Source organism: Betta splendens, chromosome 22 (genome assembly GCF_900634795.4).
Source record: "Betta splendens chromosome 22, fBetSpl5.4, whole genome shotgun sequence".
NCBI lineage: Eukaryota > Metazoa > Chordata > Actinopteri > Anabantiformes > Osphronemidae > Betta > Betta splendens.
In genome coordinates this window covers 3,915,956-3,942,302 of record NC_040900.2, presented here as the reverse complement: position 1 = coordinate 3,942,302, position 26,347 = coordinate 3,915,956, and the positions used below count along the sequence as shown (strand labels likewise).

At 52.1% G+C, this 26,347-nt stretch overlaps 3 protein-coding genes across 4 annotated transcripts; 2 read left to right on the top strand and 1 right to left on the bottom strand.

The window, feature by feature from the left end:
- Nucleotides 1–4,360: 4,360 nt before the first annotated feature.
- Nucleotides 4,361–7,301, bottom strand: cmpk2 (cytidine monophosphate (UMP-CMP) kinase 2, mitochondrial). The gene is made up of 5 exons (XM_029138329.3): nt 6,717–7,301; nt 6,385–6,499; nt 5,934–6,135; nt 5,545–5,778; nt 4,361–5,174 (listed from the first exon to the last, which is right to left on the bottom strand). Exons 1-5 carry the CDS (start codon nt 7,299–7,301, stop codon nt 5,054–5,056), a joined length of 1,257 nt encoding a protein of 418 aa, XP_028994162.1. The 3' UTR covers nt 4,361–5,053.
- A 314-nt stretch (nt 7,302–7,615) lies between these two features.
- On the top strand, nt 7,616–9,151 carry rsad2 (radical S-adenosyl methionine domain containing 2). The gene is made up of 5 exons (XM_029138330.3): nt 7,616–7,919; nt 7,995–8,156; nt 8,231–8,460; nt 8,545–8,727; nt 8,803–9,151. The coding sequence occupies exons 1-5, from the start codon at nt 7,616–7,618 to the stop codon at nt 8,965–8,967; spliced, it is 1,044 nt and encodes a 347-aa protein (XP_028994163.1). The 3' UTR covers nt 8,968–9,151.
- A 383-nt stretch (nt 9,152–9,534) lies between these two features.
- On the top strand, nt 9,535–24,865 carry rnf144aa (ring finger protein 144aa). 2 transcript variants are annotated; one of them, XM_041069096.2, is made up of 8 exons: nt 9,535–9,666; nt 17,565–17,715; nt 18,287–18,391; nt 18,511–18,571; nt 19,372–19,588; nt 19,837–19,984; nt 20,083–20,172; nt 21,565–24,865. In XM_041069096.2, exons 1-8 carry the CDS (start codon nt 9,602–9,604, stop codon nt 21,694–21,696), a joined length of 969 nt encoding a protein of 322 aa, XP_040925030.1. In that variant the 5' UTR covers nt 9,535–9,601; the 3' UTR covers nt 21,697–24,865. The 2 variants fall into 2 exon arrangements, with proteins under 2 accessions (XP_040925030.1, XP_028994164.1); XM_029138331.3 differs by having other exon boundaries at nt 9,537–10,192.
- The last annotated feature ends 1,482 nt before the right edge of the window (nt 24,866–26,347 follow it).

Sequence of the window (26,347 nt, the reverse complement as noted above, 5' to 3'; positions counted from 1 at the left end):
GCATCCTCTCACGGTCCCCGCATCGTCTCAAGGCTCAAACTCCCTTCATCACGTGTGCTGATTGTTGGAAAGGCTGCAAACACACACACACACACACACACACACACACGCGCGACACTAAACAGGCGCTGGCCTATTTGCGCCCAGCTCATCCCTCATATCGTCCTCAGCACATGCTTGACCACAGGCGTGCGTATTAAACGCTCCTTATCACAGGTGGACAGGGCCGCTCGAAACGCTCTGCGACTTGTAGAAACACCTCTCGGGCCCCGAGGGCCGCGCGCCCAACTGTGTTCAGGAGGAGGGAGTTGTGGGACGAGCTGTGGGAGTGAATCTGGTGCGTTCCCCCACCCTCCCTCCCCCCGGCCGCTGGCCATGTAGTGTTGATTATGAAGATGAGTGGCCGTAAACTCAATATTTCCTGTGCAGTGAGGAGACTGTAAAGTAGGCGAACGCCTGTTGGCACTGGGGAGCCATAGAGCGAGCAGGCTCAATGGCTGCAGAGGGACTGGGACGGCTTAGTCAGGATAAGGAACCAGGATCTACTGCTGTTTCTCTGTTTTTTATTCATTTGTGTTTCCTGTCTTCTCAGTAACGGTCCTATCAGCCCAAAGGCCATATTCACCGTCCTTTAGCCTCACGGCCTCACTGCTAAAACAACCCGGGATCAAGTCGCTCCGCTTTATTTCCTGTTTAACACCGGCTCTGTGAATATGGTCTCTTCCACGTGAGAGCTTGGTCCGTTTCCACCCAGCCATTATTTGTGCGGTGGAGACCACAGAATAAAAAATAAAAAATAAAAACAGACGTAGGAGTCTCCTGAGAGGCTGCAGCAGGGAGCGGTGGTGAGAGAGAGAGAGAGAGTCAGTCAGCCAGTTGCCTGTCAAGCAAGTTGCTCCTTGGCTGTATGCTAATGCCTGTAGGAGACATGTCTAAGCAGTAATGGAAGTGAAACAAAAATAAACCGTTTTCAAGTATAAAAAGAGACGCGCGCACACAGCTGCACACAACTTGGCAGTTGCCTTTGATTTATTCCTCAGGGGAAAGAAGGACGGTGTTTGTGTTTTTGGAGGGGGAGAAAGAAAACACACACACACACACACCAAGTTCGCCACAGGAAATCAATTTATTTGAGAGGGCAGCCGGGCTAAAAATAGGGACGCCCCGAACAATAGCGATGAATTAATTGCGCAGGTTTCCTGCGAAGGCGAGATGACTCCAGAGAGCCGAAGTTTGTTCTCCGCCTCGTTTTCTCATGCGAACTATGGAAATATTAGTCTGGTCTAGTTGTCATGTTATTTTGTTTGTGACACATCCCTGCTTGTCTGCAGCTGTCAAAACACAACGGAATCTCAATCATTTCTTTCCTGATATGATGACTTGCCTCTTGTCAGCGCGCTGCCAGCTGCTGCGTTTGACAACAATATGATGATTTATCGGGAGTCCTCCACTGTAAATAGACAATAACTGTTTTGTCACACTCCGATGAATTGTAACAGTTTTTTTTTTGGGGGGGGGTGAGAGGGTCTTATGGGGGCTGATGTACTGTTTTTAATGAGATCTCACAGCGGTGTTTAAATATTTAAGTGTTCCTGGTGAAGCCTCCCCACCAGCCGCCGGGGCGAAGCCGGCGAGGTCTCATGCAATCATCACACACGATGCAGCACCTCTCCCCTGAAAACATCAGGAAATAGGCACAGCCTGAATATATAATGGCATCCTGAATACACAGCCCCGCTGCGCCTAATACCTGCACCCTTCCAGACAGACGCCGTCTCTGACACCATGACAACGAGTGAGCATGATGATGAAGAGCTGTTGAATTATACATCCGCTTCTCGGATGGGATATTTCAAAACTTCCCCTTCCTCCCCACCAGCTAAATTCCCCTCGATCGCTGTCGCGCGCCGCCTCCCTCTCCGCGGCGGTTCGAGCTCTGCCTTGTGATTTTTGAGAAGCATTTCACCGCTGATCAGTTCAGCCGCTGCGCCCTTCCTGTTCTCCACCTCCCACCAGCCGTCAGTCACGCAGAGCGGCGCTGGGGCGTCTGCCACCCCCCGCTGTGATCAGAGGAAAGTGCTACTGGGAGTGTGTGCACTCTGCGGCAGCGTGTGAGGGGGTGGCCGCATGCTGGAGCAGGGATTACTGTGGACATTGAAAACATTAGCAGGAGGTGCGGGTCAAATGGGGCAAGAGACGGCCGCTATTATAATTATGGCGGCGATCTAATCAGATTATTTCCCCTTTAATCTTGTTTCACTCTTTAAACTCGGGGCTCAGTTTTTAATCTTTCACATAAACTGTACCTCTGCTTTAACCTGACTCCGTGTTGGGTGTGAGGGTGTTTGGGAGGTGCGATGCACCTGCCAGCTGGAGGAATCTTGGGGGACAGAGGATGACATGAGCAGCGTCTCCCCTCTCTCCCCGTCGCCCCACCGTCATCCTCCTCCTCCTCCTCCTCCTCCAGACAGCCCCCGCCCGCCTGTCTGCGCAGCCCTAAACCCACCGCCGTCACCAGCCACTTCTCAGAGACCCTGCTGATTAACGGAGGCATTATTAGCCCCCGCTAACCTGCCCGCTCACGGTTTAAATCTTTATTTGACAGCGGATGTATAGAGGCGCTGCCAGCGAAGCCATCATATGCATGACTCCTCTTGCCGTACCGCTTCATGTCTCTGCCAAGTGAGGCCCACTGGGGTCTGTGCCAGGGACCCCAGACTACTATTCAAAGGCCTCGCCCCCACCCACACCCTGCACACACTCATAACAACACCTTGTGCTTCCTAGAGGCCCGCTCTCCCTCCCCCAACCTGTACCAGCCCCGTACCCCGCAACTCCCCTCCCACCCCAACGCCCTCCGTCTCCATACCACACTCATTATTAATGATCTGAGGGACAGCTTTCATTTGATCTATTACTTAGGATGGGATGGCGGCTGCTGTGCTGCTGCATCCCCGCTGGATCTTTAATTATTTCATGGAGGGCTTTCCTCCTCTCCGCTGCTCCTTCTCTGTTGTGCAGATGAAATATTGAAGTTGAGGAGTGTAGTGCAAAGTGGCCCCATACAGGGCGAGGTGTGTGTGTGTGTGTGTGTGTGTGTGTGTGTGTGTGTGTGTGTGTGTGTGTGTGTGTGTGTGTGTGTGTGTGTGTGTGTGTGTGTGTGTGTGTGTGTGTATACTGTAAGTTTACATTGTATTTGTGTCTGGTTGCGCTCCTCCTGCAGATCTAAGCTAGTTTACAGTAGCTTCATCCCTAAACTCTGACTTTTATCTTCACTTGGAACTTCACTCATGAGGTCCCAGACTCTGTGCAGGCTCCATTAGCTGTTATAGTTTTCCTCAAAGCGCAGTTCAGCTTTGAAGCACAGCCGTTCGGTGTGCAAACGCGGGCGTTGTTGTTGTTAAGACCTCTTTGTGTATTCTGGCTGTCGGACAAAAACAGCTGAAAAAATCCCAAAAGTCTCAAAAAAAAGGAAAAGTGCTATTAACACACGTGAAAGAGAATTATTTCACTTTGTGTGTAATGTGCTATGATTACACACCATTAATGTAATGTTATGGGCGTGTTGAAGGCCACTAATGACATGAAATCACTTCTCACTTATTGTGGCCAAGAATAGCAAAACATAACCACATCTGACATGGAAATATGGCCGACGCCGCGGCTGCTTCGTATTCCACTGTGATGTATGGAGTATGGTGATGTATTCCTAATTGCTTTGCTCTCCTACTTCATAAATTGCCGACTCTCTTGAGACAGAGGCTAAGGTGTTAATGGCAATCAGGCCTGCGTTCATTCATTTCGTGTCATAGTTAATCCATAGCATCGCCAGCTGAGGACTTATGAAAACTGTAAACTGTCCTGGGATACTTACCTCATGTAGGAATCCATACTCCATAAATATAATGACATCTTGCTTTGGTTGATGTGATTACAGTACATGTGATGGTGAAACTTGCATCCATAGCACATCCTCACTCAGTAAAACATTGCATTGCTGTAATTGGTAGTAGGAGTGATCCATGCACTTATGTGGGGGAGTACTGGAATGACATTGATATACAGCGCTCCATTAATTGCCATATGAATAGGGTCTGCAGTGGTTGGCGCACTGCTGATGCATCGCAGTAAAAGAGATGGGTCACTCTGTCTTCTCCAGCTCGCAACTTTGCCAAGCTCATAATTACTAAAACCCCCAATTAATCTTAGCATCATATAGGCCAAATAGACACGGCCTTCCTATATAAATGAGTTACTGTATATGCTTTTAGTAAATACATGCTTGTATTTACACAAGTACAGTGGGGGGAGGGGGTGGGGCGCTTTCCCTTTACTGATACAAAGGAGGTCATATTCCACATAATGCTATAATGAGTTTAGTTATGTGTGAACAAGAGAACAGCTTGTACAGAACCTTATACAAACAGGTTATTAATGCAAGTAGCATAAGTCATGTCAGGTTCTCACATTTGAACTTTGAGGAAGTGCCCTTTGGAAGGAGCTGCAAAAAGCAAACAGTGTGTTCACAGGCAAACTGGTACAGTTATGGAAACGAGCTGGAGCACACACCCACAGACACATGCTGGCAGGTTCATATACACGAAGAGGAGGCCACAAGCATCGTTGTGTTTCATTAACCTGGTTCCTGGAGTGAGATGACGGTTGAAGCCATGCTACGGCTTTTATAGATCTGAGCGGCTGTTCTGCGAATGCTCCCATCCACGTCCTCATTGTCAGTCCAAACACAAGTCGTTGTTAATAAGAGCTGCTCTCCTGTATGTCTGACAGCTGCACTGATTTCTGAGAGGTCACAACCGCAGTTTAATGCAAACTTCCACTTGACAATTTTAATGCGTGCATGAATGTATGTGCGCCTGCTTGAATATTTATTTCCGACTGTAGCATGTGTTTCTGGCACCCAGCCACGCACCCTTTACTCACACCGCATAAAATCTCTGCTCCACACTTCCATCACATCCACGACACCTTACTGACACCCAGTGGCGGCCGCAGGTACTGCAGCGCTGCGAGCAGGGGGGCGATGGAGTAATGTTTACAGCTGGCATTTGTCCCTAATTAAAAGCAGCACTTGTTGAAGCACTTGGTCGGCAGAAGGACCGGCATCCACTGTGACGCAAGCTGGACCTCTGATCCGGTGGTAAGCCTCCTCAACCCTACACACACACGCACAAACATATATATTAACACAGCAAATGACTCTTTATGTTAAATTGAGCACTGGCTGCTAATATTTAGGAGACGCGGATGAAAAGCAAGCGTCTGAGAAACACGAGAAACAACACAGATGGTTCACAGACACACATGAACAATGGTTCTCAGTGACTAACAGTGTCTGCAGAATCTCTCACGTTCACATGTGGGAATGTCATTACATCAAGTCAGGATGAATGAAAGCAGCCATTGACTTGACTGTGTCGCAACAGACTGGGCTGGACGTATCATCAGGCTCAGACTGCTTTAACGAATCATTAATGTTCCACTAATTAGACTTAGATAAAGCGGCGGGTTACGCATAACATTCACCTGAGTCTAAAAAGGTGGTTGTGGTCGAGCTGCTGCTCCTCTTCGGTCTCTCCCTGAGCTCTGTTCCGCAGCCTCCTCTTCCTCTCCTCGCCGTCCAGCGTGAGTACCACCACCAGGCTCGGCTGCAGCAGGTCGCCGGGCCAGCGGTACACCTCCGAGCCCTCGGCCGGAAGGCTGCTGGGCGGCCCGCTCAGCGCCGTGCCGATGGCGTACGCGGCCGTGCTGTGCCAGTACCTGGGGGCGGAGGACGGGGGGGGGTGAGTGACGGCTGCGTGATGGGCTCTGGATCCCTTCAGAAGCTGCTGCGGTTCTTCCACGAATCCCCACAAAGGCATAAAAGGTCGCGAACCAGAAAAGCTTCTTTCCCGCAACGACGCCGCTGTCTTTACCTGTCAACGATGACGGGTGCCTTCGTGGCCTCCTGCCTCATGTTCTCTGCCGTGATGTAGTTCCCCAGAGCGTAGAAGGCCCTGCGGATGAGGGGCGGCTCCTGATCAAAGCGCGCCCTCCAGGGGGACAGGCAGCGGGGAGGGGACGGCAGCAGAGCGGCTCCCAGGGCGTCCCGGAGAGCCTGGGTAAGCGTGGTCTTACCTGTGATGAGAGGAGGGGGGGGGATCTTTAAAGGATGCTCTCAAAAAGCCTACCTGCTGCAGAGCCAGCTAATAAATAACCCAACCCCACAGTGATGTAACATGTCTGGGGTCACGAGACGCGATTCTCCATTAGGCGGAGCTCACTCGTGGATAATGACTTTAGCGGAGCACCGCCAGCCAGCGCTTCAGACGGACATGCACACATCACAAGCCATCACACGTTCATTTACGGGCTAACGGCGTTAACCTGTGGCATCCAGGCCCTCTACGACAATAACAGGGAAGTCTGGCTCACTCCTGGCCTCCGCTCTGCTGGGCAGCAGCTCCAGCACAGACGCCGCCTCTGGGATGATGTCACCGCACTGCAGAACACACAAAATCAGGTTTGAGCTGTGAGAGGGGGGGGTCGCCAGACTGCGGTGCACGTGAGCACGCGCTGCTGTGGGCCAGCTGGCACCGGGATGGATGAACGTAATCAAGGGCTTTGGGACACTTGGAGTACGCTGCTATACCACCGTGTGACACACGGGGGCGCTGTTACCCCGGTTTTTCTCATCATGAAGTTGAAGCAATAAGTACCTGTTTAAGAACCGCTTGGGCCTCTTCAAAACTGTAGAAAACGTCAGAGTTGATGAGGTTGAGCGTGGATGGATGCTCCTGCGGCGCCTCTGAGGGCACCACGTAGAGCACCCGCGGCGTCCCGTCTCTGTCCGCATCTGGCCACAGCTGCTGAGTCCACACCTGGTCGTTGTCAGGGTTCAGGTACGAGCACACGAGCAGCGGGTCACGCTGGCTAAAATCACGCAGAAGTCGCTCCGTCGGCGATGAACTGGGAGAATCGGCCTTTAAAAAGTAGCCTTTGATGAGAGAGTCCCTGACGTTCGGGAGGAAGGACGACATGGGAGACAGGCGGCACCCCGCGGGGAGGCGTCCCAGCAGCCGGTCCTTCAGCTGCGCGTGAAACCTGGCGCTTCTGACCCGGTCGCTGCTCCACACGAGCACGGAGAAACACCTGTCGCCTCTCCGGACCGCGTCGAACACGCGCGGCGCGTCCTCCCCACGCCGCTTCTCCCGCACCGCGAAATAAGTGGGCGCTCCGTCGAGCTCCACGGAAAAAACACGCGAGGACCAGTGGGACAGCAGAGACGCGGCGCGCCGTGCCATGGTTCCGTGCGGACGCAGCGCTCGGTTTCTGACCTGGTGTTCGTGGACACTTCGTGGAAAACGAAAGCGACGGCTCCGAGGAGGCGGGAGAAACGAAACCTTGCCCGGTCCCCTTATTGCGGAAAAGATAAGCTGCCGGGCGCGCCGCGATTAGGTAATTACGCGTGTCTGTCAGCGCTGAGTCACCCGCGTGCCGACTTTCGTTTTCGATGTTTGTAAACAGAAACCTGCGCGCGCTCAGCTGATTCGCTGCGCCGCGGCTCCCTATTTAAGACGCGCCGCCGCATCCGCGCTGCGACCGTCGCGTTTGGAGGATGTTTTTACCCACCGTCGCCGCGTCTCCCAAGCTGCTGCTGCGGCGGTGCCTCGGCGTCCTGCAGCGCGTGCTCTGCCTTTTCCTCCAGGTTTACCGCTGGACCAGAGGCGGCAGCGAGGCGCGCGTGGAAGGAAGCCCTGAAGAACGGCTGCGTCAAGGCGCAACGACTCCAACCAGCGTCAACTACCATTTTACGCGAAAGTGTAATTATAAATGTGGGTTTTGTTTCCACACTGCGAAAACATCCTTCGTCCTGCCTCTGGAGGAGGCAAAGCGAGGGCTCAAACTTCTGAAGGACTCGGGTAAGTTCTTCAGCTCATACACTTAAATACATATAAAAAAAACTCATGTGACAAGAACCCGGTTTTGATCGTCAGGCATGGAGAAGATCAACTTCTCCGGAGGGGAACCTTTCCTGCACGAAAAGGGCGACTTCCTGGGGAAAATGGTCCAGTACTGCAAACGGGACCTGCAGCTGCCCAGCGTCAGCATCGTGAGCAACGGGAGCATGATCAAGGAAAGCTGGTTCCACAAATACGGTGAGAGCCCGGGTGGGCTGAGCCAGACGCAGGCGCTCATTAGCACGCGCTAACGCGTATTTCCTGGGGCTCAGGCGACTACCTGGACATCCTGGCCGTCTCCTGCGACAGCTTCGACGAGGCGACCAATCAGCTGATCGGCAGAGCTCAGGGCCGGAAGAGCCACATAGAAAACCTGTACAAGATCCGCGGCTGGTGCCAGCAGTATAAGGTGGCGTTCAAGCTCAACTCGGTCGTCAACACCTTCAACGTCGACGAGGACATGACGGCGCACGTCACCGAGCTGAACCCGGTGCGCTGGAAGGTGAGCGTGGGTGTGGACCTGTGATGCTGACGCCGCCGCGTCGTCCGCATCGTCACCTGTGCCACCCGCGCTTCCCGCTTGCAGGTGTTCCAGTGCCTGCTGATCGACGGGGAGAACGCGGGGGAGGCGGCGCTGCGGGAGGCCGAGAGGTTCGTCATCAGCGAGGAGCGCTTTCAGGGCTTTTTGGACCGACACAGGAACGTCTCCTGCCTCGTTCCCGAGTCCAATGAGAAGATGAGGAACTCCTATCTAATCCTGGATGAATACGTAAGTATAGTACAAGCGTCAGAGACCCAGGTGATTAAGTCGTTTACTTGAATGGAGCTGAATCACTTTCTTCAGATGCGTTTCCTGGACTGTCGGCGTGGAAGGAAGGACCCGTCCAAGTCCATCCTTGATGTGGGTGTGAAGCAGGCGATTTGCTTCAGTGGCTTTGATGAGAAGATGTTCCTGATGAGAGGAGGGAAATACGTGTGGAGCAAAGCTGACATGAAGCTGGAGTGGTGACGTCACCAAACCGAAGGATTTTATTTAGCTCTGTGAAGTATTCGCACAGTGTTGGGTTTTGTGTAAAGTATTGACTCTGACGTGTTTTTTTTTTGCACTTTTCTTTTCATTTATTATATTCCTATTTTACCCTGCATTGTAAAATTAATATTCTAATAAAGATATTAATTATTTATGAAACTAAGTTTTGCTATTTCATTTGGAGTGTGACCACGACATCAGGTTCTATTGTGTGGCAGCTTCAGCTTGAGACAATGAGGGAAATAGATCAATATTTTATAATCATAGTATTAATAGTATTCGTATTAGTAATTAAAAAATAGTATTTTTAAGAAGTGACCGACCAGACTGGTGCCACACCTTTTCATTTGTGGTTTTTCGTGGCATTTAAGATAAGTTTCATTTCACCTCCCTGAACGTAAGTAATGTGAAACTAGGTGACGACACTGGCTGCGTGGCTTCTCTTCCACCACCAGGTGGCGGTGCGTGCTTCACCAGCACTTCTCGTCCACCGGGAGGCGACGGCGGCGCTCCGCCGACAGGGGGCGCTGTTGAACGCGAACGGGAGGCTGGAGCCGAGCTCTCCTCTAAGCGGCGGCGCGGAGACGTCCGACGGGAAGCCTCTCACGGACAAATGGCGTCGCTCCAGCGCGAGGCGGCTGCTTTCCCACGGAGCACGACGGCGGGGCCTGCGGAGAGGTGAACACACCGCCCCCGGTCTCCCTTCCGACGGGGCCGCGTGCGTTGCGTGGGCTTTTGCGTGACGGGGCTGGCGGCTGGACGTTGCGCGCTCCCCGGTAATCTGGCGTCGCCCGCTGTTCCGCTACAAACAAGCCCACTGTGAAGCCAAAACACGCAGGAGCGGGTCAGCTGCGGCTCGCGCCCCCCCTCCCCTCCCCTCCCCTCCCCTCCCTCCCCGCGGCTTGTTTGTTCATCCGCGGCGTTTTCCGCGTTCTCGCCGAGGGTTCGTCGGCGTCTGCGCGTCACCGGGGCCTGATCGCGGCCGCTCGAGGCGACGGTAGCGGTTCGGTTCGACGCCGGAGGGACACGCAATGGGCACGGGCATCGGCATCGCCCCGTCAGACACGTCCTCCCCCGCCCTCGTCTCCGCCTCCGCCTCCACCTGAGCGGCTGCCCGCGTCGACTCTAATCCAATTCGGGAGATCATCTGTTCAACCTTTTCCCGAGGCGACACCATCACGACGGCGTTGTCTCAGAAAGCGAGGTAAGGATTTGCGCTTGTGCTGTGCTGTGCGTGGCGCAGCGGGAGCTGCGGGGCTGAAGACCTGACAGCCTCACGTGCAAACTGCTTGCCGCATATTTTCTCCCATTTCCTTGTGTGTTTTTTTTATTTATTTTGCGCTCCACTGACGGTCTTGATTCTGATCTCAGCCTGTGACACCGTGAGGCTCATGGATGCGCGTGCGACCCGCATCTCTATTGTTGCTGACACTTTACCCGGGATCGTCCCCCCCACGGCCTCGGATCACATTTGTTCCGCACGCGGAGCGCTGCATCTCAGACGGGCTCAGGGTGGATGTTTCCACCGAGCTCTGAAAGGTCACTCGGTGCCGGCTATTTCCATTTTAAGCAGCCGGTCCCCCTCAGGGCGCAGGCGGATTAATAGACATAGCTGTGGAACCAGGCTCTGCGCTCTGGACGAGGCTCTGAGGTGAAGGAGGAGCAGTGGCCGCTGTCCTGCCTGTGAACTCATACCGTTCTCCAAATATGGGCTATTTCCATAAAGACATAATGTCAATATGTGTGTAACTGTGCCTTTGAGCGTCACCTGATCTTGGTGTCAACTTGCAGAGACACTTTCACATGAGGTGCGTGTTCATAGCTGCTTTTCTCTCCAGTTGCACGTTTCCCGTCATGATGCAGGTCGGCACACGCGTGCACGGCGACGCTCGCACGTGGGGAACGTTTGTTTCGCAAGTCCCTCGGTGCCAGAGAGCGTCTCTGGGGACCCAGTGTGTACAGTGGGTGTGTATGAGCCCGGTTCCCACTGGACAATGCATGAGGCTGCTTGCTGTGAGATGGGAAAGGAATGAGGTCACGTTTGCCTGAATGCTGGGTCCGAGAGAGAGAGAGAGAGAGAGAGAGAGAGAGAGAGAGAGAGAGAGAGAGAGAGAGAGAGAGAGATCAAAAACACATGTAAATGTACACATCACAGTCCTACAGAAGCAGCTCTGGTTTGCTTTGGATCTGTTCATGCAGCCCAGTCGCCCATGGGTTGATTCGAGCGTTTCCCAGCCCGTCTGACCTTGGCACTGCCACGTTCTGTACTGGCGAAGGGAGAAACCAGTGCTGCGTTCTGAGGAGGATCTCTGCTGAATCTGTGATTGCGGCGGTGATGAGGAGGCACTTTGGTGGCAGCCATTTTGCTGTAAAGCCCGTGTTTACAGGATTTGCTTTACATTGACTCAGCATTGAGTCAAACCTTTAAGCTTTCACCCCCCCCCCCCTCCACACACACAACAAAAAGAACCCGATTAAATAGAAATCATACAGTGGGCGATGATGTCATGCCAGAAACATTTGCTTTTCTAGTGCAGGTCTAGATCAGAGAGCTGAACCTAATGTTAAGCAGATTAGTCGACCTGACGCCGAGCCGATCTAGAAATGTGACACCAATTCGTGTTAAATAGACTTTAACCGTGATTAAAGCTCAATTACTGTCGCCTCCTCACTGTGTCAGACCGTGTTGGAGTGAATGGGCCCGTGCAGTTTGTCGCCAGGCTGTGAACGGGCGCACAATGGCCCGACCGTGTGGTTCTGGCCAGTTGCTCCTTTCGTACGTCTGGAGGAGAAGTCGTTTCGGTGCGATCCGACTTCGGGGGGGCGTCGGTCCGCTTGGAGCCGCCGGGTGCCAAATATTACGCAAGAACACGAGGGAGTGCGTGGGTCATTGTGTACACAACACTGCGGAGTAGAGGGGAGAGCGGGCTGCTCTCTAATGTAGCTCATGTTAAGTCAGGATGATGATGATGATGATGATGATGGTGGTAACGACTGTTATGAAAGCACTATCCTCCATTTGCTCAGACAGGTGGGGCGCCGTTATGCAATAATTACTTTAACAAGATTTGGCATTTTAGGAGTGTGTCGGCAGCAGCGAGGCCCCGAGGCTGAAAGTCAGACACAAGCGAGCGAAATCAGAACTCCAAATACATGTAGGAGTTTATACAGGAGCGGAAAAAAACCTGCATTCGCGGAAACGAGACTTTGGCCTCCGTAAAAACACACTGGCTGCTAATGAGGGATGTTGTTAACGCAGCTGTCAGTGCTTCTCCCAGGTTCAGCGCCTGTGGCAGAACCTGGCAACTCCAAATACCGATGACGCGGCGTCATTATTGTATGTGGAGTTGTTTCCACATCTGTAACATCTGCATCTTCTGAGGACAGAAATGAGTCAGTTGTTGTAGAGTTGAAAGTTTTCGGGGTCTGTCCCACATGTTGTTGTTGTTGTTGTTGTTGTTGTTGTTGTTGTGTTTCCTCCCACAGCCTTGGCACCAACAGACCACAGGCCAACAACAAATCGTGCTTCGTGCTCATTAAAGGGCTCCCACTCACTCACTCACTCACTCACTCACTCACTCACTCACTCACTCACTCACTCGCGGCTGGGAAGCCTGCGTGCTCCCACTACGTCTGTCTCCGTCGCCTCCCACACGTCGGAAGCAGTCGGAGCGCAACGCGCCCGGACTCGCACGCTGCCGACAGCCATTCGTGGGGAAACGTTGGAAGTTAAGCGCGGTGGAAGCGGATGAGTCAGCAGGGGGTCTGGGCGCCGGCGGCGGCGAGGCAAGCGTGGACGGGCGGCACCGCGTGATCCGGGAGGCCCCATTCCTTGGCGGCGTAGCCGCCGAGCGTTTGCTAAACGCTAAGCTAACTGGAGCCACTCACTTCCTGTGAATGGGCCTCCTGCAGTAAGCTGCCCTCCATTAGTTCTGCTGGGTGGAGATGAACAGTGGGCACCTCTCATTCTCATGGAAGACGTCGTGCCATGCGCTCGACACTCGCCCTCTTGTTTCTCCCGCATCGTCCCAACAATTATCGGAATGTGCTTGTGACTTGTGCTTCCTCCGAGCCCCTCTCTGTGGGAGTGACCCTCCTCTCCATTATCCAGACCCTCGACGGCAGCGCTCCCTTTCTACCTGTTTTGCCGTTAGCGTTAGCGGCGCCGCTCGGGCTCAGTGGGTCCAGTGTTTGTGCCACAGAATCAACCCGAGTCACGGGGTTCTGGTCTATCGAGGCGCGTTCCTTCAAGTTGACGCATTCCTGCGAGGCTGCAGAGACAATCGGGTTCCTTCCAGACTAATCAGGTTGCCATCGGGCCGGTTGCCGTCAGTCCGCGCTGTCGTTCGAGTTCTTGTTTTCTGGAGTCGCTTGGAGAAAAGAAATGTGCGTGTACGTCAGCACAGTGAATCTATTCAGCCGCGATTAGTCACATCCAAGTATGAGTGCGGCACTGTTCTCGCATGTGGTCTTGGACTGAAATCCCATTGAGTGTTACTTCAAAGACAAATGGAAAAAATAAATAAATAAGTGAACCACAATCTGGCAGCAAAGCCACCATAAAATAATCACAATTATGCCAAAAGCACCAACCAGCAACGCTGAGCGGGGTTTGAAACGGCAGGTGCTGATTCTTCTTGAATTCATCTTTGGATGCAACTACAGAGAGAAATCTGGACTATGTCTGATAAGAACCCGCAATTAATATTCCATAAGAACTATATCAGCACAGTCGGGATTGAATCTTTCTACATTAGAGGCCTGAGTCTTGAGTCTGAGAGAGCTTCACCGACGCTGGCGTGGCCCGAGGTCTTTGGAGGAACCGTCGGCGCGTGGACCTTCCTTATCGGTACCTGTGGAACCCGTGAGGCTCGACTCCAACGAGGCCGCTCCGTGTTTTTCCTGTTTCCTCCTACAGAACCACGAGTCTGGTGTTGTTGCATTAAGGAATGAGGGTCTTTTTTTATCTGCCAGGCGCCAAAGCGGCGTCATCGCGACTGTGGAAACGAGACCATGCTCTCGAAAGGAAGACGGCGGAGGCTCGATTAGAGCCGCTCGGCTCCGGGGTCCGGTCGGACCAGCGTTTTCCGCAGAGAAGACTTTTTTTTTTACTTAAAGGGAACAAATGCGTCTCATGAATATTTACACTCAGTAATTAAGCGCTGCCAAATCCTCAGCTCCGTTCTCTGATGGTCCAATTAGCAGACGGCTGTGGAAAAGCGCCTCTATTTATTATTTAATTGCAATTGTTCATAATTTGTTGCCTTCTGTCTGTTTTTTACCATCTCTGCTTTGAACACGGGTGTTTCCTTCCTCGTCTCCTCCTCCTCCTTCCTTTCACGCGCCTCTGCTGCTCTGCTTTGCTTGTGTCATGTTGTTTCCTACAGCTGGATGCCATTAATGCCCCTTCATCACATGACGCGTCCCTTTGACTGTTGCAAACGGCAGCAACTTTAAACCGTCCGAGCTGCAGATTCTTGCCTCTTTCTCTTTCTTTTTTTGGTCTCGATGTCTCAGTTTTTAAGTCGAGCTGTCAGAAATATGAGAATTCTGTCTCTCCGTGACTGCTGTCGCTCTAGCCCAAACTGCAAAACACACTTCGACTTGCTACCACACACTCACACACACACACACACACACACACTGGGCTTTACAACGCTGCTCACGATGCCAAAATGCGTCTGGGTGATTGCGTAACTCCTCAGGGCATGGAAAAACCCACGGAGCCTATCACCACTCTTAACTACCCCCCCCCCCCCCCCCCCCCCTCGTGTCAAGGACGGACAGCAACTGTACCCGACCACTGTCTCTCCACGAAGGCTTTTCACCTTTCACATTCAGCCACTGAGCTGGTGTGACATCAGGCTGAAGTAACATGGTCACACACAGTCCAGAACGCTAGCGTTGGGGGGGGGTGGTCCCGTTTCTGTGTTTTTGTCTTCATTTCTCCGCTCAGCCGCTGGATCACTGCCGGGTTCCAGGTCCAGTAAACGACCGCTGCCAACGCGTGACGACTGTCGCGTTGCGCGGGCGGCTCCTGCTCCCAGAACACTTATCAGCTCTATTTTATTTTTTATTTTTTGTGAAGCACATCTCCATTGTTGCGCTATGATTCAGTGTGACGTTTTATAATTGGAAACGGCGCCGTGGGCCCAGGTGGAAGACGGGGAGCGGGAGGACCTGGCATCCGTATGCAGCATGAAGCCTCCCATCAGCGCCTGAATGCACTCAGGTGCTCAGGAGGCTGCGGTTCATGTTTTTCTCTACACATTTAAATAGAAACCCCCTTCACTAGTTCATAGAACCCGTAGAACAAACAGCTTTATTAAGTAATAACACGAGAGCGCTTCTCCTCTGTGACCGTTTTCACCCTGTTATGTAACGGCCTGTTAATGTTTGTGGGTTTGTGCCTTGATGTCGAGTCCCTTCAGGCCGACGACTGATACGTGGCGGCCGCTGCTCGGATGCAATGTTTGACTGTTTCTGAGCACCCGGTGCTGATGGACCGTCCTCATTTGCATAGAGGCCGTAAAGCGAGGGAGGGGACGGACGGATCCGAGCGTCAGAGCTCGTGTGAATAAGTCTCCTGCTGCTGCTGCTGCTGCGATCGCTGTCACTCAGGTCCTCAGCTGTTCGGAGACGATGAGTCACACTTAAGTCGTTAGCGTGGAGCCGTGTTCCTGTGAAGGGTTCGTCTCGTCCTCTTCGCTGTAGGTGCGTGTGATGTTTCTGTAGGTCCGACGTTATCGGACTGAAATCAGCTGATCAGTATTCAGGGAATATTTTCAAGTCGTATCGACAAAACCAGCAGAATATTGAATCCTGCATCAGGACTTTAAGTGTTTACAAATGATACGTTCTGTTATTACTTATATTGTTTTTACTATTTCCAGCGTGGAGCCGAATATGCTCCCTAAAGTGGCCCTAAAAATATGTCCGAGCCTAAAGCCCCCCCACCACCACCACCACCGCTCTAACTCATGGTGCAACTGCAGACTCAATAAGTTAAACTGGCTGTTTGAAGACGTAGAACGGAATCCAAATATCTCACAGCCTCTGCCTTCACTCTTCGAAACAGATTGTTTTTCTGCTAGGAGGAATCATTCTTCATGCAGTTTGGTCTGGGCTTCTTCCTCAGCTGCTACAGGCAGAACATAAATACACATATACAACACAATGCAGCATGAGCAGGTCCAAAATAATAAACTAGACCAGATGAACAACCTCACCTGCTTTGTCAACATCATTGTGTTAAATATGTATTTGTGGAGACAAACACCTCATATACTGTACCTCTATATAGTGTATTTGAAGCTGAAACCTGCTCTGGAATAGAGTCAGCATCACCCACCTAGTCTCTGTGGACAGTGATGGACGGGTGCCTGGTTCCGACATTTCTCACTCTACATTACCTTTTGATAAAACAATGGCTGAACGTGTGAAGCACCTTTTATATATTTAAAGTTATTAATGAGCTGCATAAGACCTTGTCTTTAATTGCTCTTGATTCGGCGGAACCTTCGCGTTCTGTTTCTTCTGTCCATGTTCGCTCTGATCGGGTCAGCTGCAGTGTCCTGTCACCTCCAGTGCAGAACCACAGGTTCCCAATGAAGACGAGTGGCTTTCCAATAATAGACCTCCTCCCAGGATGCACCCAGGGATTCCTCCTCCTCCTGTCCCTTCACTATTGAGCATCCCTCCCTGTGCATTAAGTAGGTGCAGAAAAAGAAGAACACCCCTATTAATGCGTATTATTATTGTTATACGTATCATTATAAACTGCTGCAGCGCTGTCTGCTTGTATCAGCTGGGGTTCCACTAACTTGCAAGCTAATGAGGTGGAAGAAGAACGGACGCTTTGTCTCGTCTCCCTCCTCTTCCTCTCGTACACGTGACCTCCTCATCCTCCTTCCTCCCACTCGCCGTCCTCTTCTTCTCCTGTAAACGGGCAGCTGCACATCCAAGACCCCCCCCCACACCCACCCTCACGCGCTGTGGCCAGTAAAAGGACCCCCCCCCCCCATACGAGTTCTCCTCCAGCCGGTTGCTAAGCAGCGCGCGGAGAGCTTGACAGTGTTGACGCTGTGCGCGCAGGACTACTTCCTGTAAACAGCCGAGTGGGTGCTCTTTGCTCTCAGCTACAGGAGGAAGGAGCGAGCGGGCGAGCGAGAGAGAGAGAGAGAGACGAGACGGCCCAAAATAACCGGCTCCGGCTCGCGCAAGGCAGAGGCGATGACGTGCAGCGAAGGGGAAAAATATTTATTCTGTGTGTGTGTGTGTGTGTGTGTGTGTGTGTGTGTGTGTGTGTGTGTGTGTGTGTGTGTGTGTGTGTGTGTGTGTGTGTGTGTGAGTTTCAACCATCAGATGGTGCATAGGAGTTTCAGTTGGAGTTGCCTTTTGCTTTTCATCCACGTCAGAAAAGCTTGAAATAAAATGAGCTGGTGTCTGCACAGAGCAGCCGCTGCGTGTTTGTGTTTGTTTGTGTGTGAACTCCCAGTGCATCGCCCCAAATGAAACGGACTCTGGGTTGGTCGCGTCCCGTGCGTGTTAATGTTCTGGGCCTCTGTCCTCTGCAGCTCTGTGGCGGTGAAGATGACCATGGCCCGGTACCGGCCCACGTGGGAGCTGGCTGTGGACCCGCTGGTCTCCTGCAAACTGTGCCTTGGAGAGTTCCCCCTGGAGCAGATGACCACCATCACACAGTGCCAATGTGTCTTCTGTACACTGGTGAGCGGAACCATCGCTTCATTGAGCCATTACAGCAGGTTTAATCTGATGAAAGCTGTGCGAATGATCTCTACTTCCAGTCTGACTTCAAGACGAACAGTAAGATGCTCTGACTGTCAGGCCTGAAACATCTGGTCCAGAGACCTGGAAACAATGGCAGGAATAGAAAGTGCCTCCTAAGAACAATGAATGGCAGAAGTAATGAACACGAGAGTTCATGTAGAGGTCATCAACAGTGCAAACAGAGAATGGATGTTCATTGAATATTCATTTTTAAGCAAAGACAAAGCTAAAAGCTCAAAAACGCCACCGTTCATTTTAGTAAATGCTAATTAATGACTTAAGCAATAAACCACTATTGGTACAAAGACGAGTTCCCCTTTCAGCTTCTTCAGATGTGAAGTTGCACATTCAGCACCTGCTCTTTATTTCCTCCCTGCTTCTTTTTTTTATCTCACCCAGATGTTTGTTCAGCCTCTCGGTTTCGGTTCCTGGTCTGTTTTGTTTGTGTCTGACAGGATACTGAACCGGGTCAAAGCTGTGTCTGACACCGGTCTGTTTCTGCCCCCAGTGCCTGAAGCAGTATGTGGAACTCCTGATTAAAGAAGGCCTTGAAACTGCGATTAGCTGCCCCGACTCCGCCTGTCCCAAGAGGGGGCACCTGCAGGAGAACGAGGTACTGACCCGGCAGGCGCTTGAGGGGTTCGGACCCGGCCGCGGCTGCATCTTGGCCGCACGCGCTCGCCGAGCGTCTATAAATACGCTCATCGCCTCCCACGTCTCTCCTCCCCGCAGATCGAGTGCATGGTGGCCACGGAGATGATGCAGAGATACAAGAAGCTGCAGTTCGAGCGGGGTGAGTCAACGGCGAAGCCGCCCGTGGGCGGCGGCCGCTCGCAGACGCGCGCGGACGCTCCCGTCCTCCAGGGAGGCGGCGTTTCACCGTGACGCGTCGCTCGCTGTGGAATCTGTCATTTACCCCCCGCGGAGATCTGACGCAGGAGGTTCTCTGTTTCTAATTAAGCGCCGTTGATGATCCGACAGGCTGGAGGGACGGTGGCGCCGGGTCATCGGACGGGGTTCTGATCAGAATGAAACCCGGCTCCCAGACTCGGTTTCAGGGGGTTTTAATGGGAGTGGTTCAGCTCTGCTCCCATAAACCGACCGAGGCAGTTGTGGCCTCATTACTGCAGAGTCTGTGTAGGTTAACAGGGTAATATTTGGGGCCTGTGTAAGTGCTGGAAACAACGGCTGCTCTGCGTCACTGAGTAATATTATTGTTTAGTCGCTACCAAGAGAACTGACTCTGCTGCAGCGAGGGAAAACAGACTCACTGGGGGGGTCTCAGTCCAACCTGTACGACAGGGAGACGCTGACGATGCCGGGACGGGCCCACTCGGCCGTCTCACTAATGGGCCGGTCCAGTCGAGCAGAACCGTTGTATCCGGCCCATATTTTTAAGCCGGAGCCCAGAGTGCATGTGGAATGTGCGCTTCAGGTTCTTGGCAGAGAGGCAGGAGGAAGGAAGGGGGAGGATGGGAGGCCGAGGGCAGGACGGCCGGTCCAAACGGTTCCGAAGAAGCCATGAGCGTTGTAGAGAATGTGTCTGTGTCCGTGTGTCCGTGAAAAGAGCCCCGTCTCCCTTTGTGCCGTCAGAGGTGCTGCTGGACCCGTGCCGGACCTGGTGCCCGTCCTCCGCCTGCCAGGCCGTGTGCCAGCTGAAGGACGCCGACTCGCCGGCTCTGCCCCAGTTGGTCCAGTGCGCCGCCTGCGCCCTGGAGTTCTGCTCCGCCTGCAAGGCCAACTGGCACCCGGGGCAGGCGTGCCAGGAGAGCAACCTGCCCGTCGCCTCCTTCCTCCCCGGGGAAAACAGGTGCTTCTCATTCAGCATTACGAAATATTACAGTTTATGTCAAATAATAACCTCATAACCCTAATAAAGACTGAGCTGAGTTGAAACTAGCCGTGATTCTGCTGCCCTCCGTCGGCACAGGTTTCACAGGAGGGAGGATTAGATCAGGGCTTCTTGCTCCACAAAGAGCAGCCGCACCTTCTGGCAGACGAACGGCTGGTGGTTCCAGCGTTTCGTGACTAATAATAATGATGCGCTTCTCTCCGCAGCTCCTTCTACAAGAACGAGGAGGACGACGCGCCCATCAAGCGCTGCCCCAAATGCAAGGTCTACATCGAGCGGGACGAGGGCTGCGCGCAGATGATGTGCAAGAACTGCAAGCACGCCTTCTGCTGGTACTGCCTGGAGTCCCTGGACGTGAGTGGCCCCTCTCAGGCACAATGCGCTCGGCTCCCTGGCCCCGAACAGGAGGTTTGAGCCTTTGTGTAACCTCCTCCTCCGTGTGTTCTGTCCAGGACGACTTTCTCCTGATCCACTACGACAAAGGACCCTGTCGGAACAAACTGGGCCACTCCAGGGCGTCCGTTATCTGGCACAGAACACAGGTGATTAATCCGTCTTCCTGTTTTCTCCCCCCCCCACGCCCCCCCTCCTCCCCCCTTCCTCCCCAGCATGTGGCCGAACATGTGCTCCTCCGCTGCTGCTTTTTTCCCACTTTCTGGCTTTTCGCCGCCCGTGCTGAGCTGCTATTGCGTTGACAGCGGAGCGGGCGGGCGGGCGGGCGGGCGGGAGGTGGGGGGGGGGTCCACGTGCCGCTGGTCAGTGTCCTGCTGGTTCTGACTGAAGCCCGTGCTGTTCACCTCCAGTAGCTCCTGAAAACGCTTTGCACAATCGAGGCCCATTTACCGCGGGCAGATGACAGACTTCCAACCGCGTCCACTTACGTCTTTGGAATTTTCCACACAGAACCCGACAAACGTTTTGGGTCCATGCACGGTCTGTGGAGCGCCGGCACCGCTCTTGGTCCAACATCCTCGTCGTCCTTGTTGTTCTGTCAGCGTTTGCATAGACGCTGGCATCTGTTGCCCAGTGGGGCAGACTGAGTCATATGATTACAGTTCAGCTGGTGTGAGCCAGCTATAGCCTCACTCCTCTGCGTCTTTGTCTCCGTCTTGCTTACCCCCCCCCCCCCCCTCCCCCCTCCTCCCCCCTCCTCCCTCGCTGACGGAAGGTGGACCGGGGCTAGAAAATGTGCCGCATTTGCCTGTATCTGACGACGTGAACATCAGTCAGAAGGAAGGTCACGTCCTGCAGATGGGAGCACACAGAATCTGTCCACATGGGAAAATGGCACAATAAACAGTATAACCTACTATCTGCAAAAACCATGGTTACATAACGCAGTGTTTTGTAAGAGAGTGACGAGTAAAAGCATCTTTTTACCTATTATATATTTTCTCACTATTACGTGTGACTGTTGTGGTGGGTTGAATTCACTGGAGTCTGGCTCCCCCGTGTGGTGAGGTTCCTAACCTGCACTCAGATCCTTATTCTACTAATGGTGTCTGTTACAGCTGTAATGCAGCCTGACTTGTCTGAACTATGCAGATGTCAATCACTTTATTAAATAGATCAAGTTAAAATAATACAATAGCAATTATAAATTCACATGTGCAGCTTTTTCTAGTTGTTGCCGTCTGTATTACTGCAGCGTGACTACTTCAGACCACGACCTCGAGTCTTGAATCACCAGAAGAGTTAGAAATTAAACGCTCTGAAGCGTTTTGAAGCGATCTTAGTGAACTGCGTGTCGTCGGAGACCTCTGCTGGCCAACATGTGGTATTGCAGCTGCTTGGAAGGTCAAAACCACAACACGCAGGGATAAATGTGATTTACTTGCACCCTCAAGATGTTGTGTTTTGTGATGAGGGTTTTGATGCCAGGTTATTGACTGTGCACCGACTTTTAACCCTTCGCTGCCCTTTCCTCCCCGCAGGTGGTCGGGATCTTTGCCGGCTTCGGCCTGCTCCTGCTGGTCGCCTCCCCCTTCCTCCTCCTGGCCACTCCCATCGTCCTTTGCTGCAAATGTAAGTGCAGCAAAGGCGACGACGACCCACTGCCGACCTAAGAACGGAGTGACGCTCCGAGGACGGCCGATCTTTCTCCATCGCCCCCACGTTTATTTCGCTCCCACCTGCTTCGAGTGCTTCGTTTTCTCTTTTCTTTTTATTTTAATTTTTTTATTTTTGGCCGAGTCCGCACCAGCTCGCTGCTGCTTCGGGAGTCGTCCCTCTGCATGAGAGAGGCGCGGTGGAAGACGGGCGCTCGGCCTGGAGAGAGGGTCAAGGGTCAGAGGAGGTCAGACGACGCACAGAACTCCGTCCGTGTGTGTCGGACGATGGCGGTTTGAGGAAGTGGATGAAGCCTGGGACTCTTTATGTGCTAAAGTGCTGCAAGCGAAGGAAAAATCTCTATTCTGCTTTTTGCTCGTGTGGACAACATCACGCAGGAGCCGCCTTAGGAGGAACCTGTACTTTCTCAGCCTGTTTTGTGGGTTTGTGGTATGCAGCAAACGCCCCCCCCCCCTCCCTCCACCACCACCTGATGTAGCTCTATGGATTCGGTCAGTAGCATTAGAGTTGCACCACGCATGTTTGGTGTCCACTCGTTTTGCACACAGAACTCGAGGGCTCCGTCGCGTTCGCGGCGGAGGCGGAGGCGAGCGGCCGCCGGTCGCTCGCAGCTCAAATGTACAGCACGTCCTCTTGATGATGTCAATGTTTTATAACGTGTTGCTTTTAATAGAACTGTGCTCAGACTAGTCTGTGTTGTACTTTCGAGTGTTTCGAGCCGTGTGAACATTAAAGGGGACTGCCACTCAAATCTAAACCTAAACCCTGATTACAACTTAATTTCCAGTTTATCAAATGCTTTTTTTATTGTTTCTGTTTTTGACTATAGATCCGTGTGACCCTATTTTCCGGCTGAGTGGGGCTCCCCTTCAAGTTCAGCATTATTCAAGCAGTTCGTTTCCACGTGTTGCGGAACAATTTTAATATGTCAGTACAAGCGATGTCAGTCCTGTAATTCTCAGTACCCAGATGGTGGTTTAGCCAAATAGACATAGCCTTAAATTGACAATAGCCAAAACCAGGCGTTCCATCCCCCTGCATTAAAAAGGTCAGAGTCTAAATAATCCCAGGGAGAGCATGTTTAAAGGCATTTGAATGCTTTACATCCAGTCTGTGAAGCCCTTTATGATTCTATGATGTCGTCCATAGCCACACTGTTAATAGCCATACTGTAAAAACCACATCTAGCATGTCTAACCTTACATTCTGTGTGAACCAGGGCCCGATTCTTCAGCCTCTCGGAGCGGGAGCGCCGGCGCGTGCGTCCAACGGCCGCTCGGCTCGCGTCAAAACCTCCCGCTCCTTGAGACCCAGAGAACGACCGCCGGCCCGAATTGCAAACTTGCATATGTTAGTGGTGCGAGTGTCGTCTTGTTGGTAGCTAGAACACCGACAGCAAGCAGCCGTCCCTCGCGGGGACACGAGAAGAGCCCGTACAGGAGCCCCGGGGTTCCGTCGTTACAGCGCTGCTCTGAACTATATCACTTTATCTATGCAAGTTTGTACATTAGTATTGCTAGAGGCTGTGTCACGTGCGGCAGAATGTCACCACTTTTGCATATCACGGCTTTCATTTGATCAGAAACCGTCCGTTACACGTTTTTTTTTTTTTTGCATAAGGGTCAGTGTTTTAGCTAACGAGGCCATTGTTGGTTCACAGAAGAACAATTTCAACCATCAGTAAAAGGGGAAAGGTTCTGCCTGTGGGAGAGATTTCCCTTTTTCATGAATTTATAGCTTATTTAACACCTTTACTGCAGTTTTGTGGCTGTTCCGACGTTTCCAATAAGCCATTGAGTACCGTTCTGGGCCGTTCACCACTGTTCTTGTAGCATCTCATGTGAAAAGCTCGGGCTACAAAGAAAGGTGATCAACCATGAACAGCAGTAGCCGACCTAAGATCAACAGTAGCTAATTATCTCTACACACTCTCCATATTGATCTAAGAATCTTTTGCTGGCGACAGCATTACATTTAAACCTTTTTGTACCCGTGTTGCTCCCTCTCACCTCGTCTACTTCACAAGCCTGATGATTTGATGTGACCTACAAAGACCCGGTTTGACGTTGCCCGACCAATGTTCTGCTTTTGTTCGGTTCCTTAAGACTCTTAAAGCTTTTGTTGTTTTTATGACAATCGTGCCAAGCGGGTTTCCTGGAAGGGACCGGGAGAGGAAGCCGTCTGCTGTATGTGCATTTTAATGTAATATTTGTAATGGATTAACAGTTTATACAGGGTGGAGGATATTTTTATGCTTCTGTATGTAAGCGCTGCTCTGTGCACGGGGTTCATCGTTTTACCTGTAGATATGATCTGTGACGTGCGTAATGCGGTGCCTGCGGTTCGATAGAGGTCAGCAGCAAAAATAGAAATCCGTACATATGAATCGTTGTAACTGTCTCTTCTTATGGGCTTTCACAAATAAATCCTTCAGGGCTCGAATGTCTCCAGGACACAACACAAAAGATCAACCAAAACTTGAACATGCACAAATTAGCAAAATCATGACCACTTCCATGTTTTGCTTTGTTTGCAGTCACCACTCAACAGGTAGATTTGAATTATGCAACTAACGTAAAAAAACAAAAAAGGGCCGAACAGCAAACATCTCACTCGTTGCATAGTTCCATCTTCTGTTTTCTAGCTTTATGTGAGTTATGAGACAGCAGCACAGTCTGAGCGAAGGGCTGGCGTTTCACATTCAGCCCCTTTAAAACGTCCGTTCTCCCTAAGCTCAACTTTTGCTTTGCCACAAATCTCTGGTGTGGTTCATACTTTATAAGCTGAAGCTGCATGATCTCTGTGTGACACCTACATGTTTATTACAATTATAAGTGTATTGTAGCCTCTACAGATCTTTAGAGCGGTAGCTTGTTCAAACTCACCAAACTGCTCTGATTTATTATTCTCATTAAGTTCCTCATCAGTCTGAGTGTGATTGGACGTCCCACCTCACTAGAACCAATTATTTTAACTCAAGAACCGTTGTTAGAGGAGATTGTGTCTTAGACAAAAGCAAAACAATTTGTAAATCAGTATTCGTAGACTTGGGCCATAAACAACTGAACATTGTATAATGGATCATTCCTGTGTGACGTCTGGCATTTCAGTATCAGTTCCACTAACACTGTGACACCCGGTATTAAAAGTTGTTGTTTTTTGTGATTCTTTTCTCTTTGTTCGTCCAATAATAACAGCAGACGCTTTCATTTGAACGGTGAAACGGCGCCCTCTGGTGTAGAACGTGGGTAGAGCTCCGCTGTTATCAGGCCGTTCACCTGAACTGTCCAGGTAGAATGTCAGCATTGTGTCAACTTTAACGGAGGAACTGAGCCACAATCACAATGTAAAGGAAGAACAATAACCCCAACTTCTTTTATTTGTAGTTTTCATATTTCTACTAAAGCACATGAATCACCTTTTGTTGCGTTTTGCTCCTTTGAAGGCATCGTTATCGTCCCTCTCATCTAGTCCTTGTTTTAATGGCGTCGGGCGTCTCTTCTTCATATTCTCAGCTGCTCTGTCTGTTCATCAGACACGTGACAGCCTTTTGTTGAGGTCTGCCAAAGAACAGGTTGTTCTCTCCCTCTCTCTGCCTTTGTGCCTATTTCCTGCCAGATGCTGGGTCGGGAGCATTAACAAGACAACCCTGAAAATGAAAGTGCAAACGCTCAGTGATACATCATCCCTCACCAGCTGTTCTCTGTTTGGAAGTCTCTCCACCAATCACCGGGCAGGACCACAGGAAGTTGCCATCTGTGGGCGCCATGGTGACGGTTTTTGTGGATGGGAGCTGAAGCTGATGTGTTATCAGGAGCAAATGAAGTATGATGGGGGGGGGGCGTTGGGACAACGGTGTAACGGGCAGAGACGTTTATCATCGGGGAAACAAAGGAAGAGCAGACGGCGGCAAGCGGCATCGCTGAGCGGAGCAGGAGCGAGGCCTCCGCACCTGCTCCGCTCAGAACACAGGGTTCCGATCGGGCCGATCGGGCCGGGCTGCTCCGGCTCCGCCGTCCCTCCGCTCCCATGCACTTACAGAGCGAGCGGCGGCTCCGCGACAGGGAACCGCTGGTCTCGTCCGAACAGAAGCGACTTAAAGCCGCTGCTCCTCCGGTTTCTGCCGATCGGGCTTCAACGGTGAGGATGTTTACCAGAAGAGGGAACTAGAGCGCTGCACTTGGCTCCACTCGTCTGACAGGGACGACGGACACCGACATCTGATCCATCAAACCCGAGAGGTTACGACTCCAATGTACGATCTCTGCTGTGATTCCACTCGTGGCCGCTGTGAGGACCCCAGAGCTCCCGGACCCCTGCCGGTTCCTGCCGGAGGCCACGGGTTCAGACCAGGCGTGTGGGTCGGCTCATACCTGCACACGGGGTTCTGGTTGTGACCGGGGGCCACTGAACATCAACACGTGACTGACGTGAACTGGCGGCTCCCGCCTCCTTTTACCGCGTAGCTGTCATGAGGCCTCTGACCCCTATTAGCGCTCGTTAGCCGCCTGCGGCGCGGTGACACGGGGCAACAACAAAGGGCGAAGGGTGTCGTTGACGTCGTTTACAATCGGTCGGTGGTGCTGAGAAAAGCTTCCAGGGCGGTCGCTGCTGGACAGCACCGTGACGGGCGGATCCGCCCTCCGG

Coding starts and splice junctions, on each gene's coding strand:
- rnf144aa (XM_041069096.2), top strand. CDS start 9,602: ATGGCGTCGCTCCAGCGCGAGGCGGCTGCTTTCCCACGGAGCACGACG. Junction 17,716..18,286: donor AATGTGTCTTCTGTACACTG/GTGAGCGGAACC, acceptor TTCTGCCCCCAG/TGCCTGAAGCAGTATGTGGA. Junction 19,589..19,836: donor TTCCTCCCCGGGGAAAACAG/GTGCTTCTCATT, acceptor TTCTCTCCGCAG/CTCCTTCTACAAGAACGAGG.
- cmpk2 (XM_029138329.3), bottom strand. CDS start 7,301: ATGGCACGGCGCGCCGCGTCTCTGCTGTCCCACTGGTCCTCGCGTGTT. Junction 6,136..6,384: donor AGAGGGCCTGGATGCCACAG/GTTAACGCCGTT, acceptor CTCTCATCACAG/GTAAGACCACGCTTACCCAG. Junction 5,779..5,933: donor GCACCCGTCATCGTTGACAG/GTAAAGACAGCG, acceptor CTCCGCCCCCAG/GTACTGGCACAGCACGGCCG.
- rsad2 (XM_029138330.3), top strand. CDS start 7,616: ATGTTTTTACCCACCGTCGCCGCGTCTCCCAAGCTGCTGCTGCGGCGG. Junction 7,920..7,994: donor CAAACTTCTGAAGGACTCGG/GTAAGTTCTTCA, acceptor TTTGATCGTCAG/GCATGGAGAAGATCAACTTC. Junction 8,157..8,230: donor AAGCTGGTTCCACAAATACG/GTGAGAGCCCGG, acceptor CCTGGGGCTCAG/GCGACTACCTGGACATCCTG.